At 40.9% G+C, this 19,949-nt stretch overlaps 1 protein-coding gene across 1 annotated transcript in view; it reads right to left on the bottom strand.

Annotated features, from left to right (window-relative positions):
* dnah7 (dynein, axonemal, heavy chain 7) overlaps window positions 1-19,949 on the bottom strand; it is a 77,194-nt gene that overhangs the window by 29,015 nt on the left and 28,230 nt on the right. The window contains exons 30-41 of the mRNA XM_070915135.1: window positions 19,613-19,861; window positions 18,437-18,586; window positions 14,563-14,745; window positions 12,764-12,940; window positions 12,400-12,531; window positions 10,135-10,356; window positions 9,388-9,585; window positions 3,602-3,757; window positions 3,179-3,347; window positions 1,887-2,013; window positions 997-1,216; window positions 134-760 (exon numbers count right to left, since the gene is read on the bottom strand). Of these exons, the coding sequence (XP_070771236.1) occupies window positions 134-760; window positions 997-1,216; window positions 1,887-2,013; window positions 3,179-3,347; window positions 3,602-3,757; window positions 9,388-9,585; window positions 10,135-10,356; window positions 12,400-12,531; window positions 12,764-12,940; window positions 14,563-14,745; window positions 18,437-18,586; window positions 19,613-19,861 (2,610 nt within the window). The remainder of the gene's footprint in view (window positions 1-133; window positions 761-996; window positions 1,217-1,886; window positions 2,014-3,178; window positions 3,348-3,601; window positions 3,758-9,387; window positions 9,586-10,134; window positions 10,357-12,399; window positions 12,532-12,763; window positions 12,941-14,562; window positions 14,746-18,436; window positions 18,587-19,612; window positions 19,862-19,949) is intronic.

Below are 19,949 nucleotides of genomic sequence, written 5' to 3'. Positions count from 1 at the left end.
ACACATCCATCCTCCTTTCCATCCATACTTAATTTATACCAACCCTTCATTCACTGATCAATTATCCCATCAGTTTGCACCGATACCTCAACTCATCCATCAGTCCATCTATGCCCCCTCCCATCCACTTTACCTCACCAGTGTTGAGCAGGTTGCCAATGTCCTCCAGGAATGACTCCATTTTGATTTGAGTGTCTGTGAAGAGGAAAACGCCATGAGCTTCACCCTGTGTGGCCTTCCTCATGATAAGCTTCAGGTCATCGTGCCACTCAGTGGTACTGTAGGTCTTGGAGATTTCCACCTGGAAAAGTTCTGCCTCTGCCATGTAGGCAGCCAATCGGGTGAGGGACTGACGCCCGCTCCCGCCCACACCCACCAGCAGGGCGTGGCCACTTGGCTGCTTGAGGATGCGGGAAATGCGGCACACGTGTTCGATGGCAAAACGGAAGAGCACCAGATTCATGGCCGCTTTGCTGATGTTGTTGAACTCCTCCAGGTGCGACTCCACCACCTGTCGGAGCTGGTCGAGGTTGTGCACCTCACGGTAGTTGCGGTCCTCCCCCTTGGGGTCGTGAAAGTCGCAGAACATGAGGCTGCGCAGGTCATCCTCAGTGACCTTTCCATCGTGGTCTTGGTCCAGATGCTGGAAGAGCTGATGGAAGTTTTCCTTCATGTGACTCTGAGACACCACCTGTAAATGGCTTACAAGCCAGGACCGATCTGTGTCGTGAACCAGCCGATCATAGTATACCCTCAGGACCTGAGGATCGACACGGCAAAGAATGAGTGAGAGGCAGATAGAGAGGGAAAGCTAGACAGAGACGGCAGCACAGGAAGTTCCAAAGAAATACTATGTCTAACAGGCAGGGGTTAGCTTGACTGCTGCTATATGTATTTTCACTTTTTGTATTTTCATGATATTTTATTTGCATGTTTAGGTTACCTTAGTCACAAAGCTGTCAGGTATTTTCTATGGTTTGTTGTGTACAACATTACCTCATGCACCCAGAGCCGTTTGATGACAGATGGTTCATCTGCAGTCTCTGGCCGCGACAGGCAGATGCCCTGGATGACCCGGGAGATGTCGCGCAGATTGAACAAGTAATGGGACTTTGTGGGGGTTGGTAGCAGGTTCTTGGTGGCCTCTTGGTACACTGACATGGTACTAGTGACGATCTGAGAGGTGAGAGCTGCAAATGGCTTGGGGAAAGAAAACCTGTTGATAAAATGGTTGATTCATTGTTCAGAACCCATTCAGATTATTTCCCACAGTTTAGTTAGGAAATTGAATCTGTAATTATTTGCTATATCAATGAAACACTTAATAATATATGATCAAGGATCTTTTTTTATCATTAGCATTCACAATGTATTTCCAGAAATCCAAAAAAGTGTTAAAATGCAAGTGATACTGGTGTTTGCAGGAGCGGTTGGATGAATTTGATTGCTTTAGGACTTGTGGTCTCTGAAGTAAACACTAAAGCAGTGCAGTAAGAGAGGCGGGAAAAGAACACCTTTAATCCCCTAATTATTGAAACAGGATCTGAACAGTATGGAATATTATTATCTAAAGATTTATCCTCCTAACTTAATGTACAACATTGCTTGTTTTAGCTGCCTAATGATCTTTGGTTAGCAATATTTTGGTGGGTGGGACACTACCCCAGGACATGAAAAAGTTGTGGGTCAAATGCCCCTACTAAATACTGAAATTGAAAGATGTAGCTCAAAAAGAACAAGAAGCACCTTCTGTGTGCCAGAGCATCTCAGTGGATTAAATGTAGAGGTTTGGTAACGAACATTCTTAAACACATGCACACACTCTGTGTCAATTTGGGGAAAACGCACCTTATAAATTATACATGCTACATTATACATGTAGTTACCGTATGGTGAAATGCCAATCTGTGATCTTGGAGAAGATTGTATACATGGTGTTCTCGTCAAAATCATTAATGGTAATCATGTTGAAGTGGCGCAGGTACCGGGGCGTGACAGGGTTCCGCCCTCCGCCTGAGAAACAAGCAGGACAAAAAAAAAGAAACTATAATCTTTCAGAGACTCTGATAGGAATACTTCAACTGAGTGTTTCTGGTTTCAAGCAGCTCAGTAGCTAGTTTTTTAATGGTGCACAGTTACTATCTGTTCAGTATGTTCATATGTATCATATGTCCATTTTATGTATTTATGAGCTAAAGACAATTTGGTGGGTAGTGAAGCTCTTTGTGTTCTATTCTATTTTCTTATCACAATATTATTATTATTTCGGTTATAAAGTGCATACATGTATTAAAAGATGACCTAGCAACCATGGCATTTGTCAGAGATGGAATACAAATGCTACATATTGCTCTCATGTGATGTAATACCATTTAGGTAACCTCAGCCCCTGTGACACAGCACATGGGGGCAGTGAAACCACTTGTGTCTCAGGGTGTAATGAACTTGCACAACTCATCATCAAGGCAATCTGAGTCCACTGAAGGGATGTTTTATGTGGAGTGCTTACTGACAACAGTCACTGCGAGACAACAGGACATAGCACTGGTCTCAATTTGAGACACAAGTTTATGTTGGCACATTTACATTGCAAGCTTATTTTAGCCAACTAAACACATAAAACACAGAAAGGCACCTGCTGTTGGCCTGAAGTCCATCATCAACACAACACAAATATAATTCAAAATACAGTAAAAGTGGGCTCCTCCATTGTTTTTCCTGGTGTGGGTTCAGTGGTTGCCACGCCCATACTGGGCAGCAGCTTAGAAAGGTTAAACAACTGTCAGCACAGGCATCAGGAGCAAATACTGTAGCTGTGTGGACACCTGAGTGTGGCCCCCACCCTCTTTGTTTTGCAGCTGTAGCTGCCAGCTGCCTCAGTGGACAGGGATGCTTTTGTGTTTCGACTGGTAGTAGTAATGGAGGTGGAAGTGGTAAACACCGGCTACTGATAAGCACCTTAAGGCAACGAGGAGCTCCACAAAACAGAAGCTCCTGGTTTGTGATATTGACTTGACAGCACTTCAGCAGCAGTTAAGAGACAGAGGGGGGAAAAAGTATTCACTTTACCCACCTAACGACCTGCATTTTGTCAACCTTTCTAGAGCTTTAAAACAGTGTCATTGCTTTAACAATGGTGCCTCCAATGAATTTTAGGGCGGCTACAGATGCTACTCACCAGGTGGTCCCATAGCACATATGATCTGGATATCCACCAGGTTGATCATGGAGCAGTCCTTCATTTCATACCAGTTCCAGTGGTCCAGCCACTGGCGCAGCAGCTCCACAGGGGGCTGGGCACCATAAACCTCCCTGGCTGGCATGTTCACATCATCAACAAACACCACCTGATAAGATATAACATTAGTTAGACACTGATAATACTACAAGGTATTTGATGTTTAAAACGGCACAGTTTTCCGTTTAGATATACACTTCTGACAGATGCATTTGAAAATAAAATGCTGCTTGTTATAAAAGAACTACTACTTTACAAATGCCAACATTTTAGTGACTCACTTCAGTGATATGAGTGCAAACGGAAAAACAAACAAGTCATACCAACAGAAAACATCATATGAACATAATAAAGACGCTGTACCATTTTCTTCCCCAGTGGAGGACCGAACACTCCTTTGCGCCGCTTATCTAGCTTGGACATAATAATGTTTTGGGTCTGGGCAGCTGTAGTCTGGGCTGAAAAGTTGATAAATAACGGGCTGTACACATCCTTCTGCAGCTGGTTCAATAGGAAGTCCTGGGCAAGAGATATTAGAAATATGAACACAGATTATCGTCAAATCTCATAGTATGGAAGTTTATGGTATATTGTCACCATGAATATCTGTATATGTACAACACAATAATGCATAATGCACAAATAATAAGATATATTACAAAGAAAAATGACACAAAAAGAACTGTATGACAAACAATGCAATAATTACATGGTGTGGGTAAGGGCTTACTAATGAAGTGTACACTTTGTTGTTGTTCAGCACAATGTTTGTACTATATGTGTGTATTTCATGGGATAGTCAGAACACCCAAAGTGACCTATAAATGTTCGGTAAAGTCATGGACTTAATTCAATGAGTAAATGTAATCAAGCTACTATATGGGTTGATAATTGCACACAAAAAACAAAAATGATAACTTGGTTGAAAAAGTTTTTCAGTATTTTCACTCTCTATTCTGAATCAGCATGTCAAAGACAGCCTTGTGCAGGTAGTGTACACATAAAGTGCTCATTTCCAATTTGATCCAAATGATTGTGATAGGCTTTATAATCTAATTAAATGTGGCATTTAGTGAGTACTTCATTAGATCTCAGTTAATCCCTGAGAATGACTGAACAAAGTAGGGAGTTAGTCGCCCTCTGAGGATAAGATCTAAAGTAATGTTCTGCAGGTCAAAAGAGTAAAATCAATGGATTTCAGTTTTTAGGGTTTTAGAAAATGGCATTTTACCAAAAGCTAAAAGAGGCTTTTAAGAAAGGCCATTTTGATAAAATGCCCTTTTGGACAAATGGACCCTGTTTCTATGAACAGAGAAAACGTAGTCATGGGTGGTCTTTTATTAGGATTTGCCATCTGTTTTCATGGCGCTTTTATTCTGTACCATGTGTGTTCAGAGCACATGATCCAGCTACCCCTGTGCACATGTGTATAAGCATGCACACAGTGCTCATAAACATTTATGAGATCATGTGAGTAATGGCCTGCATAATTAAAGGGGACTTGTGATGTGAATTATCACAGTGTGCAGCCAAGGTGGATCATTATCATCATCATCATCCTCTTGTCTAAATTATAAGCCAGTGGCACAGCTTCTCTGTGTCTCATTCAAGAGCAGACTGGGGCAGGTGAAGGAGCCTTGTGTACAGCTGTCTTGATGGTACTGGTGCCGGCACCATCCTTCATCACTCCAGCCAGATTTGGGATTCAGCCACGGTCTGCTGGTTGCGGCATGGGACAGAGCTGCTCCACCACACAGACAGGCAGGAAGTGGAGAACAAGGCGGGCTCCCCAGTGACATGATCTCTATTCACCCCAGAGTCTCAAGTTTGAGCACACTAATGGATGAACTAATGAAGCAAAGGAAGGAGGGGGGGATTAGCCCTTGATATAAATAGCTGAAGGTCTGCTGAGAGATACTCAGTATTCCTCCAAGGTGGCCGTTTCACACCTGGTGTCTGAAGCTGAGCTGCCTCCAAATGATTTGTGTGTTCAGAGCCCTTACTCTAGTTTCCCCAGGCTGGGACAACACCGCTTAGAAAAGAATGTTAACTCATCCTCAGAATGATGTTATTGGTAGCAAAGGTCAATAAAAATTGCTAAAAGTCCAATCTGCAATTCCCTTGGAGAACGGACGGCAGACAGAAATAAAGACAAACAGAGCCAAAAATAAAAAAAAATACCAAATACTGAAAAAATAATAATGTAATATGTAGCTGTAGTAGAAAATAATTTTAATCTAAACTGCTGAATCACTGTTAAATCATCTGTTGAATAACAAACAAAAGGGTCACTGCGACCATTATACCCTCTGACGTGAAGAGGTTCAAGGCTGTGTCTAGTCATAAAGATTAGAAGACCTTGAGGTGTCTCAAAAGAGATATGATGGTGGAAACTTGTTCTGACTGGTATTGGTATCTTGTAGCAGCTTGGGAGTATATCTGTATGAGTATCGGGGGAGTTTGGCAAGCTGACACCAGATTGAATCCATTCAGTTTGTTCTCCACCAGAATTCAGAAACATACATTCAAGTCAAATCAGCATAAGGCATCAACAATTCCATGAACTACTTTTTAAGACTTCTTTAACCCTTTCACGCATAGTGGTCACTACAGTGGACAGCTATTCAAAAGCTGTTTTCTTGTATATGCATGGGTTTTAATGGTGTAGTTGCACATCAACCACCACAGTGGACGCTAGTGCGTCATCCCATACACTGCCACCCACTGGCCAGCCATTGTAAGCGCAACACAAATGTCTCAAAACCAAGATGGCCAACGGAAGGCCAGAAACGCTGAGCAGCTCAGGAATACCTTGCCAATCCTTCTATAGTAGGAGACCCTAAATAAATTTATAATTTATAATAAATAGTAAATAAAATTTGGTAACATCAAGTAACAACTAAGGAGTAATACAATTGTTAAAATTTCCATTTTATTCATTGGTGTGTTAAATACATATTTCTTCAGTTGAAAACTCAAATGCATGCTGTCCATGCATGTGAAGAACTTTGTGTGAAATGAACATTTGAAAAAAATTAAGTTAAAATTTTTTTTTCATGCCTAAAGAGAAATAAAAACACTTCGTCAAAATCCTGACTGAGGCTGTCATAATTCATGCATGAAAGGGTTAATGCTTGTTTTGATTTGATCAGTGGGTTCCAGTTTTGTTTGTATCTTGTGCACATGCACAGGACTCACATGCATGAGCATTCCTGACAATGTTTTTTTCAGCTATTTTGCTGATCGACAGTTGGTGATGGTGAAGGCACCAAACACAGCAATGTGCCAGCAAACGTAGGGAAGAAGAACATTGCTAACTCGCAAATATAGATGTAAACACTGAAGGTTTCAAAATATTTTAAACGTTGAATGTTGTCCACTTATGATAATGAAGTATTGGTAAGTGTAGTCTGACAATATTAAAGTTAACCCCTAAAGGGGCTTTCACACCACCTAACGGTAACTCGCCGCCTCCACTCATTTCAGTGAATGAAGGCTGCAGAGGGGAAGCGGTCTTGATCATGGTGGTAGGAGTATGAAGTGGTAGCCGCCCACATGAACACGCACAATTTTCACCATGCTGGACTTCTGTTGGTAACCGCCTGGCTTTAGAAAGAAGAGCGATGGAGGAGATGATAATGTTGGTGTCTGAATACCCAGAGTTGTGCAACACGGTGCTAGCTAATTACCAACCAGAAGAAAAACTGGGCTTGGGAAAACATTTCCACCAAAATGTAGGTGATAAATATGTAGAAATCCTTGGTCATTTCAGTAATTTCCTCTGTCTTGCTATAGTATGCAGCTTCTTATTCCTTGTGTACACTACAGGACTTCAGGAAATCCTCTCACATTTACCACTCCTTTTCCTATTCCCTTCATACTAGTGCTGGACACAAACAGAATTATTGCGAGGATGACTGCCCTTTTGCTTATGGACTAATATTTGTTGTTGTTTATTAAAGTACAACTAATAATATTTGCTGTTAATTGTTTAATGAAAGAAATGTTTTATTCAGAAATTGTTCAACTCAAAGTGCATTGTATTGCCAGGGAACATCTCCAGCTGCAGAGCTGAAATATTTGGTGAAGGTCTCTTTCACTTGCATGGCTGCCCTTGTTGAATTATGTGTCCCCGTGTTGTGTAGACCCTGAAAAGTAGATTGTGAAGTACTAGTATAGCCTTCACAATTATATTACTATGTGTTTCCTATCAGTGGCACCCATACAGTTGGGGATGTTCCACTTCTTCTCAAAACCTTGTCTGCACTGGTGGAAGGTTGCATGTGGTCATCCATGAGTATGCCCCAGATAGCCTGAGCCACTTCCACCACAACTTTGCTCACTGTTGACACCCCCATTCTGTAGATGAAGGTGGTATAGGAGTCTCCTGTTGCAAAACACCTAAAATAATAGTATAGTAGTAGAGTATATACACACATATATGCATGTTCCTAATCTTACATTTGTAATATTTCCTAACAGAAGCAGAGGTGAAAAAGAAGTGTGAAGAATTTGAGGGACAGATTGCGCAAAGAGATGAAACTAGAAAAAGGCACAAAAAGTGGAGCAGCAGCTGGTACTAACAGTAAGTGGAAGTACTTCCATATCATGTCCTTCCTGGTGCCGTACCTGCAAGATAGGCCAACCTCATCTAACACTGAGGAGACAGATGAGAGTACACAGGTAGAGGATACACAAATAGAGCAGAGGTATGAGAGAGAGAGGACTCCCAGACCCCTAGGCCAGCCTCCAGCAGCCCAGCTGAAAGACCAAAAAAGGGGAAGAGAGCTGCTGGTGCTGCTGCTGCTGCTGTAGACGAGCAAGAGTCTTTTGGAGACAGAATGTTGGGTGCAACTCAGGCCAGGCCAGTGCCCAAGGATGAGCACAACCGTTGCTAAGCATCCTTCCAATTGTCGGAAGGCCTGATGCTCAAAAGTCAGCCCAAGCCAGAATGAAAATACTTGAACTCCTTTTTTAGAATATGGTGTATAGTTTTAAGTTAAGCACCATTTACTGTATGTTGGACGATGTGCAATAGCCCGTTCCTTGCAGAAAATTTTACATTGAATGTTTTTTCCACTATTCTGTTTTTTCCCTACCGCGCCATTTCTGAATTTGATTTAAAACATCAGACTTTTCCTATATTGTCTCTATTATTATTTGTAGAGTATAATCTATGTGCATGCAGGATTTATCAGACATTTCTCAACTCAAACAGATAGCAAGGCGCTCCTCAGGTGAAATTGCTTTGCGGTAGTTGGTGTCCGTCTTTGTAATGGAAGGGGTAAGCCTTTTGTAGGAGGCAGTCGAACTGTGATGGAAACAGCCTGAAGTAGGTCTTGAACCTGTCCTCATGACCAATCAATTGTATCAACAGCTGGCACTCTCCTTGTTCCTCTCTATTTTTTAGAAGTTGATGTACCCATACTCTCCTCAGAGCTAGACACAACAGTGCTTTCTCATCCTCCTCCATAGCTGAACTGAGTAGAACACATTTTCCCTTTAAAAAGCAATATTGCAGTATACCAAGTCATATTGTGAACAGTGGTAGTGATTAATCATGGTGAATGCAAAACTTTAGATGCAGAGTTATAACCTTATTTTATGAACACATAAATTCAATGCATTTTGATTTGATTAGTTCAATCTAGCAGGGCCTGACATTTTATTTAAAAGAGGAACCAATATATTCCACCTGCGCATCAAATTGTGAAACCAGTGATTGTAGCCTATATTCTTGGGGATATATTTACATGGCGCCAAGCTAGCTGGTTTTCGATTTGATTTACAAGCTAGTGTATGTGTTGTGGACTTTAAGGTGGGTTGTACCAACACTATGACGTTCACTGAAGCACCTGCCTATCATCGCAGCCTTGGACCATAGCAACAGAAGCCGCTTTTAGAAGCGCTTTGCTTTTTTGGGGAATGCTCTTGCAGGTAGGCGGTTGCCGCGCGGCAGGGTGAAACGATGGATGAGGGGATTAAAAATATACACCAGGAAACAGCCAAGAGATCCATCTTTCTGTTTGATCACTTCACAAAATGAATGTTTGCTATGGCTGATAAAATCTGCTGGAGATGGTGCATCTGCATACCTTAGTGCTTTCCAAACACTATGTTAATAAAAGAATGCATAGCAGGCGACTCACTGTAATGTAGACACTCTTGCCAGTACCCGTGGGACCAATGAAAATAGTGGGCTTCTGGTGGGTGATGAGGAGCTCCATCAGTGCCATGTAGCGCACGGTGTTCTCAGTGGGCACGATGATCTCATTGAACTGCATGACTTTGCATATGGAGGGAGCAGTCTTTAGTTCATCTGTCCACATCTCCCACCTGCCTGGGCCCTGAAAAGGGAAAAAAAAGAGGTTAAGAGTTGAATTTGAGATGTGAACCATATAACATTGGACACATAATATATAGACTTTAACTGTAGCACATATGACACACAAATGTATTTGTCTATACTGTGAGACATAAACAATACAAGTATTTGTACATAAAAGGTCTCTGATCGGATCCTTGATTCATATCAATAGCCTACAAAAATATCAACAGTAGATTGCTGTTCCCTGGAACAATGTTTAATAATTTTCTGTCAACACCTTTTTCAACACAGATTTAAAAGAAGACTGTATGAGTTTTTTGTGCTGTGAAAACATTGCTTTGTTCACTATCCTGCATGATAAAATAAGAATTTACTGGCAGCAAATTCAAGGCAGGTGGAGCCATATGACAGAGACTGAAGCATGACACTTTTTAAAGGTAAAAACTTAGGTATGTCACTCTGTCCACTCCACAAGTATCTAAATTGGGTGCCTCACAAATTTCACAGTTAAGTAAAAAAGAATGCAGCAAAGTGCTCTCAGCTGCCCAATTATTAGAAGCAGCCCTACCTCTTTAATGAAGCGATACTGGTAGACTATTCCCTCAGCGGGCAGGGGCACTGTCAGCTGTTTAGGTGGAGCCTCCACAGTGGCCAGAATGCTGTGGCAGGCCCGGGTCTCCTCACTTAAAGGACCGTTCAGTACCTCCCTTACCACAGCATCAAACTTGACCCGGCCTGAATCATCACAGCTGGCACCCACTGACCACACCAGGCAGAACACAAAGATGCCCTGTATAAAAGGAAAGGAGTTTGTCAATTGGACCAATGTTTGAAAAAGTCCCTCAATTCTGACGGTTAAAGTACCATTTAAAATTCATTTTAGGGAGCCTAAATGGTACAATGGCTTGTTGCATCATATTTATGAGCCTTTAAGTAAAATAACTAACACTACGTACGTATAAATACCATTACACTGTAACAAACGTCAAACATCAAATCTCCAAGCACAGATGCAGTCAAAAATGTCATTATGCAGAAAACGTTTGCAATTATTGAATTGATTAAAACATACAGCAACCACGTGAATACCTCAACTAGCGTACCGATTATTTTAGAGACAAACGCCAGAATCCATAGAGGAGAAATGTCTTTGTTGTAAAAAAACAGCAGGAATACTGTAGGAATTGGAAATGGCCTATCATGAGGCTGCTAAGCTCCTGCTGTTAAAAGGCTGATTAATTCAACACTTTGATAGTGACTGGCTGAGAAACATGGGAGAGAGGGTTGAAAGGCATTCATCAGTGCAGTGTGCCACAGGGGGATAATAGCAGTGCTTTCAAAAGACAGGATTCAGAGGCAAAAAAATCTATTGGAACTAATGCAGGGGGCGGAAGAAAGGGCTCATCTGCTAAAACTTTTCCGCATCTTTGTGGGCCTGTGGGGAGGCAGACTTGATTGGGACAGTACATGGAAAAGGGAAAAGGCAGGCTCTTTGGTGTACACTGTATCTGACTTTACTGTTTGGTACAAGAAAACACTTTTTTAAATGTGCGTTTAAGGAGCAATGCAACTGGGTAACTCAAGGCCAATGCCAAGGTTCATTCTTTTGTTTTCAGTTCAACTTAAGCTGTGAACTCATTGTTTTGATGCGAGAATGCAGCGGTAGCAGCAGTCTGAATTAAGCTGAAAATAACTCAATCAAGCCACAGATAATAGAAAGAAATGCGTCCAATTTTCCCCTTTAGATTTTAGTACTTCAATTTCATTTTACAGCTAAAGATTATTTTTCACCTCAAAATATGACAGTTTCATAAATGGTGTAACAGCATTAGTTTGGGTTAGACTCTGTGAATAAGGCATTTGCTCATGTTGGGAACTGGAGAGTAGGAAAAATAGAAGTTAGGGAGTGTATCCTTATATATTAGGCAAAATTGGTGTTGATGGTCTGTCAGCTGCCGCCTTTGGGTCATGCATGGCCAATGTAGCCTGTAGCTTTGCAGTATATCTGGCACCATTGGCTCCTGTCAGTCCCTATCATGATGGTGAGCTGTCTTCTTTCACTGACTGCCTCTGTTTCTTCTTGCTGTTCAGCCTAGCAAACCAATGATTTCACCCATTTTCCCTGCCCCCACCATGTACAGTAATTCTGCTTCCTCTAGCAAAACCACAGGCTTACAACATCAATGCAAGGCAAAACAAAACTTGACAGTGCCGGTTTCAACATTCTTTTTAAATCAGAAATCTTCTCAGTTTATATAGAGATATATAGACTGTTTATTCAGATTCACAGTGACATGAAAATGGCTGTCTAGTTTGTTTTGTTTGTCTCACTGCAATGTTATAGTGTACAAAGACTACTAGTTATCTCCTCTCAGCCAAGCACAGAACATAACGTGCATGGTCAGCTGAAGACTTCGTAGTGCAACTTTTTAACAGAAGACGTGATGAAATGTGAAGTGACACAACAGTTAGTCTTGTTGTTGTTTTTTCTGTACTGTGTCATATCTACAAATTTGGCAAGAATGCTGTATATTGCTTCATGCAAGTTGACACTCAGATCTTGTGCAACTGAGGCATAGTTGTGTTGAGACTAGTGAGAGTGGTAAGTGGATATAGTACACGGTGCTTCCAGGACACTGGGCTGCACTGTGAAATGTTCTTGTAGGGTTGTGGGCCTACAGTAACTCAGTAATGCTAATTATCTAATAACCCATAATCATTTTATGGTGCTGTAGCCACTTGTGTGTTTCCATATTCAATTAATATCTAATTATTGTTAATAATACTGTAATAATAATTAGTAGCAGTAGTAGTGGTGGGTGTGTACACAAACCTCCAACCAGGAGCAAATATCTTTTTCATTCATGCTCTTCATCCTTGCTTCATCATGAAACTCATCCATCATGCAGTCCATCAGATTCATCAGGGACTTCACTAGATTGGTGTCAGAGGTCGGGGACAGCTCCTGAAATCAAGCAAAAAAGAAACAACACACATTAAAACTCGAAAAGAAGTGATGTCTGAATATACTACTGGACTGAAAAGTCAAACTAAAGTAACACATAATGAAACTATTCCAAAACTCTAAAACTTTGTTTCTAAAACATGCAGGATATGAAGCAGAATCCTCATGTAGATGCAGAGTGAACCACTTCCAGCTAGAAAATGAACTGTATCCCCTCAGGATGGTTCAGCACCTTGGTGGCCTTTCGAATGAGTTGTAGGCAGGCTGGCAGTATGCGGTCAAAAAGGGCAGTGATGAGGTCTTTGTGCGCTGCACTGACTGTGGCGGGAAGGGTATTGAGCCAGGACAGCATAAGGGGCCGCCAGCCAAGCATATGAGGCTCCATGTAGATCATACCACAGCGAGACACCTGCCACAAACATATATCACATCTGAAAACACACATCTAAATCAGTGGTATTTAACAATCAGTTTATATGAATATTATTCTTAATGCAGTTTCTGACTAGTACCCAGAATTACAATAGGTTAATGATCAGCAAATTATTGGATGCATACAGTATAGTGCAAGTGAGCATTCTAGTGGGGTTGTGGTCTTAATCTGACCGAACATTGTAACACTTATGGAGTTCATCATATCCTTTATACTGGTAAATACTGTAAATAAGTGTGTGCTGCATTTGTGTAATATAGTCATCAGACATTCATCAGACATGGTATCAGACTTTTCCTAAAGAGAAGCTTTTTAATGAGATCCCATAGCTCCAGGTCCCACCTGAGGAATAGCTTCAGAAAGGAGTGCAGGTAAAGTTAGATGGAGAAGAAGAAAGACAGGTGAAGACATAATGCATGAGCAGTAGCGAAGAGACATGTAGATATGATAGGAGAGGAAAAGAACAAAGAAGAGTAGGGTTTTAAGATAGTATATAAAGGGGGAAAAATAACTTTCACAGACAAAGAGAAGAAAAATGAAAAAATGTTGATGCCTCTGCATTCGACATGAAAGGAACAGCTGCCAGGCTATAGAGAATCAAAAATAGAAGTCTGTTTCATAAAAGAGTAGAGCCAGGGAGACGCAAAGGTATTCTCTCAAGGCATCTACGTATTGCAATCAACAGCCTTTGTTACTGCCTCACAACAAAGGACCATAAGGAAAGGTACAATTAAGATAGATTGTATAGATCACCCCTGTGCTGTCTGTTTTGCAAAGTTTGACTGCATTTATCAAAGAGTCTATGCTGGATATTTCCTTGGGCATCTTTGCTCACCAGCAAAAATACACAACTGTGGGGGGGTAGCATGAACGTCCCAAGTGTTATGCCCTCCTCGTAAATATCATCATTGGCTAGTAAAAAGAAGCAGCTGGTGACACTACAGGCTTTGCACATGGCTGTGTACACTCTCCCAAAGCCATCAGTGGAGGTAGCAGTGACAATAACTGTGCAAAGGGAACTACGCATTCTTAATCCTGAGAAGACACGTGGAGAAATCAACAAAAATGACATTTAAAAAATTTTGTTTCTCTAATGCTAACTGCTAATGTTACATTTCCTCAGTTGGATATGTCAGAAGAGAAGTGGGGAAAAAGAGGAATGCAATTTTATATGGTTAGGATATGAAGTCCTGGAATGGTTAAATGCATGAAGATATTTTTAAAAATCCATCAGCATAATTAAATACAGTAAGTACACTGTACACTGACTGACTTTCCTTGTCACCCATCTGACATTTCAGGAAAGATTAAGCATAGACTAAATATGGTCTGCAAATACTGACCCAAGGATGTAATAAAAGAAATCTTCAAATATTTTGTACAGCTTTTCCTTTTTTCTGCATTATTTGGGTAGATAGCAGAAAATGAAAGCAGACAGCACCAAGGCATGTCCACTGAGATACTTAAGTGTGTGTCAGTAAGGATATATATATATATATATATATACCAGGAGATTGGACACCGTCACTGCTACAAAATGGAAAAGCAGCATACACTGTTATGAAAAACCCTTAATCCAAGTTAAAGGTGCTTCTCACTGTGGCTGGCGATGCCACCTCCAGGTCCATGGGCTCAAAGATGAGGCTCATTTGCGGTGACATCTGAATGATCTCGCCGCTCATCAGACACAGCTTCTTGTTGTCGTCGAGCACCGTGTTCATATTCTCAATCCACACAGCATCCACTGGGCCGTCGAAGATAAGCCACTTTCTGTCGGGGCTCTGAGGGAAGGAAGAAATAGGATTGCTCAGACCTTGAAGGAACATTCTCAGCACAATTTATAGCACCAAAATTGACAACACTGGTGACCTGCTGGCTTATCTTATCAAAAGATAAATACATCATGATATCATAAAGCACAGCCATGTAAAATGATGTTGATGCAGCTTGACAGATGGGAGGAGGGACAAACAGGCAGACAGGCAAATAGATAGGCAGATAGATAAACACTTAAAACTTTAACCCTGGGGAGGCTTTTTACTACAAGGCAAAGACAAGCTAAATTTACCAGAAGGTTGGCCCCTGCAGAGCTAAAATATGCAGAATTTTTTAAGTATTCACAGAGCTTTAAAGTTGAGAAAAAGAGCTTAAAAGTGTTGTGTTCTACTACTTGGTTTATAAAGACAGCGCCTGTATCCTTTAATCGTATGCACATACTGTATTCATTTTTTTCCCACAAGCAGAAATCCCTGTGCATACTTTCAAGGTCATGAAAGAAACTCCTGTGCATATGATCTAAGTGGAGCATGTTTGCTAAATGAATGAAATTAACACCTACACTGTCATAATGGAGGTTGACAACAAGCGTCAACTCTCCAGTTAAATGGGCTGGCAAGGGCTGTGCTTTAAATTGATTTGTTGAAATATGAAAATGCCTGGGCTGGGGCCATCTGGTACTTGAGAGGGAAGTGAGTATGCTGCAATGTAATGATCTGAAAGAGAGCATTGGCACTGGGAAAAAAAAAGGAAATTACATTGTGTATGCAGAGTTTAATACACTACACTGCTGCTGACTCCAGATTAGCACACAAAAAAATTAGTTCAGTAAAATGCGATGCAGAAAAAAAGAGCAAAATAAAGATAGACTTTTGCCCAGAGAGGAAAATTACTTTTTTTGAAACTGAATTAAGACAGGCCTTGTTCTCGTTTTCCATTTTCATTGCATCAGTATGTACTGCTACGGCTGTCATAACCACTCCTCACACTCCTTATTCATTGACAAAAAAACAATTTGTAAAATGACAACTTTATATACAGAGACAGTTTTTAAAATGACAAGTTCATTTGGAAACAATTTGAAAATGGGGCGAACAAATGATTTTCCATTATGACGTGCCTCCGCTGCCATCTGTAAATCGGCCGCCCATGTGTGTCTAGTGTGTGTGCGCATGAATGAAAGAGAGTTATTAAAGATCTAAATTTAACAAGACAGCAAAATGTTTCTTTTGTTTACCCTGTCACCGCAGCCTCTCTTTCTACCAGCTTGAAATTAATTGGAATGTCATGCCTATTGTACAATGATCCATCCTAAACTCGTAAACTGAGGCAGAGTAGACGATATTGCATCTCCTTGCTGCACAGCTCCCTGTAACGTGAAACATCTGAGTATGTTGCACCTCTGGTCACATTCCAAGCCGAGACAGAGATATAATTCAAATACTTTTTTGCTTTAACTTGTGACACAAAGTTGCTTCAAATGCCTGTTTCCATAGTGACCGTATCAGTTTTAAATTCTGTAATTCTCTGATCTACGCTGATGTGTCAGTTACGATGTAATTACTTCGACATTCTTTGGCTAATCATGGTGAATTTCGTGCAAGTTGTAAATTGTAACAGGACACAGGACTTTGAACAGGACATAGGACTTGAGCATTAATAAGGTAGAAGTACTACCTCTGTACAACTAATCTAGTCACATAGTAACAAGAAAACTGAGCATTCAGAGCTAAACTGTTATAAACTGAAACACACAGAAAGATAATGACAACAAATACCTCTACTAGATCCTCCAACCTCGTGACGTTAACAGTCACCTGCCACCTCTTGGGTGAAAAACAAACCCCCAACGATAGTTAAAGAAAGGGTCAAATTCCCCTACTTTAGTATAGAAGTGTAAAAATATGCACACAAATATAAATAAAACCTGATTCAATAACAATTTATTAAAAATAAGTTAAAAATAGGCCAATCCCAAAACAGTAATGACACTTTGGAGCCTGGCTTTTCTTTGAACAACTACATTAAAGTGTGTTCCACTCTATCAATCACATCCGGATGAACAAAAACACACGGACAACATTCCGACCCACCAATAGACACACGGTGAAAGTCAAAATAAGTGCTATAAATCTAATGTTGAGGAAGGTGGGGTTAAAGTAAATGCAGCAGTCAAGCAGTAATGATTGTCGCTCCTGAGGAGAGCAGAAAGTTTCGCTAGCTGATACTGGAGCTTCAAGAACTACTGTATGATGTTGGAAGCCCAGTTTGACACATTGCTAAAATGCTAGAAGCTTATATCAAAAAGGAATAGCAGCTAGAGGTGTGATAGACACTACACGGCATGTTCCTCTGAGGAACGTGATTTTTAAAAAAAGGTTTACGTCCCTCCTACAGCTAAGCTTCTTTCATAATGACAAAGTTTGTCTCTTTTGAGTATTTTTGGCAGCCTGTATATACATACAGTAATACAGTACAGACTCAATCAATGACCTTGAGAAATGACATCACTCTCCGAGGATACAAATAGTAAGGCACCTTTCTAGCTTGTCTCCTCATTCACCAGGAGGTGTGGCATCTCCACGAGGATAAATGATGTGGATTGGCCACCTTCCCTCATAACTGAGGGAGCCACTCCCGTAAACATCAAGAGGTTTTCAGCTTTTGAGTTCCACTATAACAAACCCAGAGGAATGTTTAACTTGTTTCATACCAAGTCGACAGAAAATACTTGTTTGTGATTGACAGGCAGGAGATTGTTAAAATACTTCACCTCAAACGTTGTTCCAAGGTTAAATTAACAGTTCATTAACCACAGCTCAAAACTGTCTGCAAGGTATCTTATATTACAGGTAACATAGCAACAGTACTTGTGCTTTGTGCTTGATTACCAGTTAAATCATTTTAACCACATTTTCAATAGAAAGACGTTCTTTTGTCCAAAATAACTAAAAAAAAAAATTAAAAACTTAAATGTGTTAAGAATATTTTTGTAATAAAAAAATATAGCTTGTTTTGATTCATAACACAATGGACACATAACATGGCATGGTGTCAGCAGGTGTGAAGATGCTGCTTGGTTGGTACCTACATAGTAGACTCTTCAGTTGATTGGACTAAAACCTAAAGACAATGTTGAAATAGGACATTGGGTCTTTTACATTGTCTGGTCTCTGTTTTTAGATTCCTGAATGAGAAGAAATCATTTTCCTTCCTTTGGAGGGGATTAAACAACTTTACCACAGTCTCCCCAAAAGGATTTGGGTATAGAACAATGGTTTCGATGGAAGTCAACATTTTAAGCTATAATTAGTGAATACACACACGCATAGTATTAAACACATGGAAAGCCATAGGAGCCAATGGGAGGTGTTACAGCTCCCACTGATCCTCTGCTAAATTGGCACTATATCGGGGATTGCGCAGCGTGAAATATTAAATGAATATGTAAATTTTACAACATATATCAAAATGGTTGAACATAGTGCTATTATGGATTTCAAGTGCTCTGTATGCAAAAGAAGAACAGGTGGTGTGCGACTAACCCCACACAACTCCCCAGTGGGAACATGGTGATCTGTATGAATCAACATGGTGCTTCACAACAAATAATAATAATAGACAATATGTTTGTTTGCTTGATCGTGTCTGAACCTGAAACCGTTTAAACTGCCGTACTCTGGGCCGCCATCTTACCTGGGAGGAAGCGAAGGTTCTGTAGCTGACGGCGAGGATGCCGTCAGACCACTCGTGAGAGACGGGGTCAAACTGGCCATACAGCTGGCCCATGGTGATGGATTTGGGATTGATAACTGTGATCTGTACCTGGTTCTCATCCATCAAGCCCTGGTGTAACAACCACAGACATACACACACACACACAGACACACAGAGATATCATACATTTCATGGATGCACTGACAAATGCAACTTAGATACGGTATGTACATACACACACATACAGTATATAAATACACAAAACAGTAAAAAGGAGCATGATGAGCTACTCATTTGACCAACTTGTCTCCACCAAGACTTAGAAGACTTCTGTCTGTATGACAGGACTTCTGCTAACTGAGGAAGAGAAGCAAAACGCTGCAACAAACGGCTTTTCAGACAAGGTGTCACTTTGAGTTAAAAACAATGAGAAAAAAAAAACAAGGAGAAAAGGGGGAGGGGGAGTTGGACATGATCAGTGGATGTGCAGCGACAAGAATGACGATGATAAATGTGGCATTCCCAGGCGTTCCATCAGCAGGCCTTCATCTGTCTCCTTGGTGGGATGCCTCTCAGCCCTCTCAGCCATGTAAATACAACAAGCCGGTTCTGCTCCTCTCTGCGAGATCGATAACTACTAAACAAAGACTACAGCTCTGACAAATTGGATGGATGTGTTTACTTGGGACAAACATGTAGCTCAGATAAGCCTTGGATATTGAGTGCAACACATATTTTTACTTGACATGAAGGTTTATATATTTTACTGATTGAGCAAGTCCATTGCCCAAGGACTCAGGAAAGCCCATCAAGATTTGTAATAAAATACAATTAAAAAATGCATGGTTAACCATCTGGAAATAAGGCTTTTTTTTCACAGAATTTCTGACAAAGTGACCCTGACAGGAACATAATAAATAAGTTGGAACTCAAGGACAACTATGGGAATGCAACCAAGACAACAAAAGTGGTTTAAAGTAGCTATTGATCAAGACTTAGTGCCACGTACGGAATCATGAAATATAGTGGGCTGACATACAACTTACGTACCACTTTTCTCCACTTCTGTTGCCATAATCTTAAGTCACAATTCTTCAGCATACTCAGCTTTCACTTATTAATTCTTATTGTCACCCACCATCAAGGACATCATACCTTTTCACAGACGTCATGAAGGGCTGCTGCCAGCACACGATAGGCGCTGGTCTTGCCTCCAAAGGGCTCACCCACCAGCATGAAACCATGCCTCACTATCATCATCTCGAAGATCTGCAAGATTTTCTCAGCAAAGAAATCTGTGACTTGCAGGTTCATGCGCTGGCAGTTTTCCTCCACAGCCTCCAGCAGGATGCGGTAGTCTCGCTTTGGAAGCTGGACCCCCGGGAAAAGGTCAGAGGTGATGCCCTGGGATGGAAAGGCAAAGTTGTTGGGGAACAGTATGGGAGGAATCTTGGGAGTTGAATGAGGGAACACACATGTTTAAACACAGTTT

The sequence above is a fragment of the Enoplosus armatus genome, chromosome 11 (assembly GCF_043641665.1).
Source record: "Enoplosus armatus isolate fEnoArm2 chromosome 11, fEnoArm2.hap1, whole genome shotgun sequence".
NCBI classification, from domain to species: Eukaryota; Metazoa; Chordata; class Actinopteri; order Centrarchiformes; family Enoplosidae; genus Enoplosus; species Enoplosus armatus.
The sequence above is the reverse complement of the archived record's forward strand: the minus strand, read 5'-3'. Positions and strand labels throughout refer to the sequence as shown.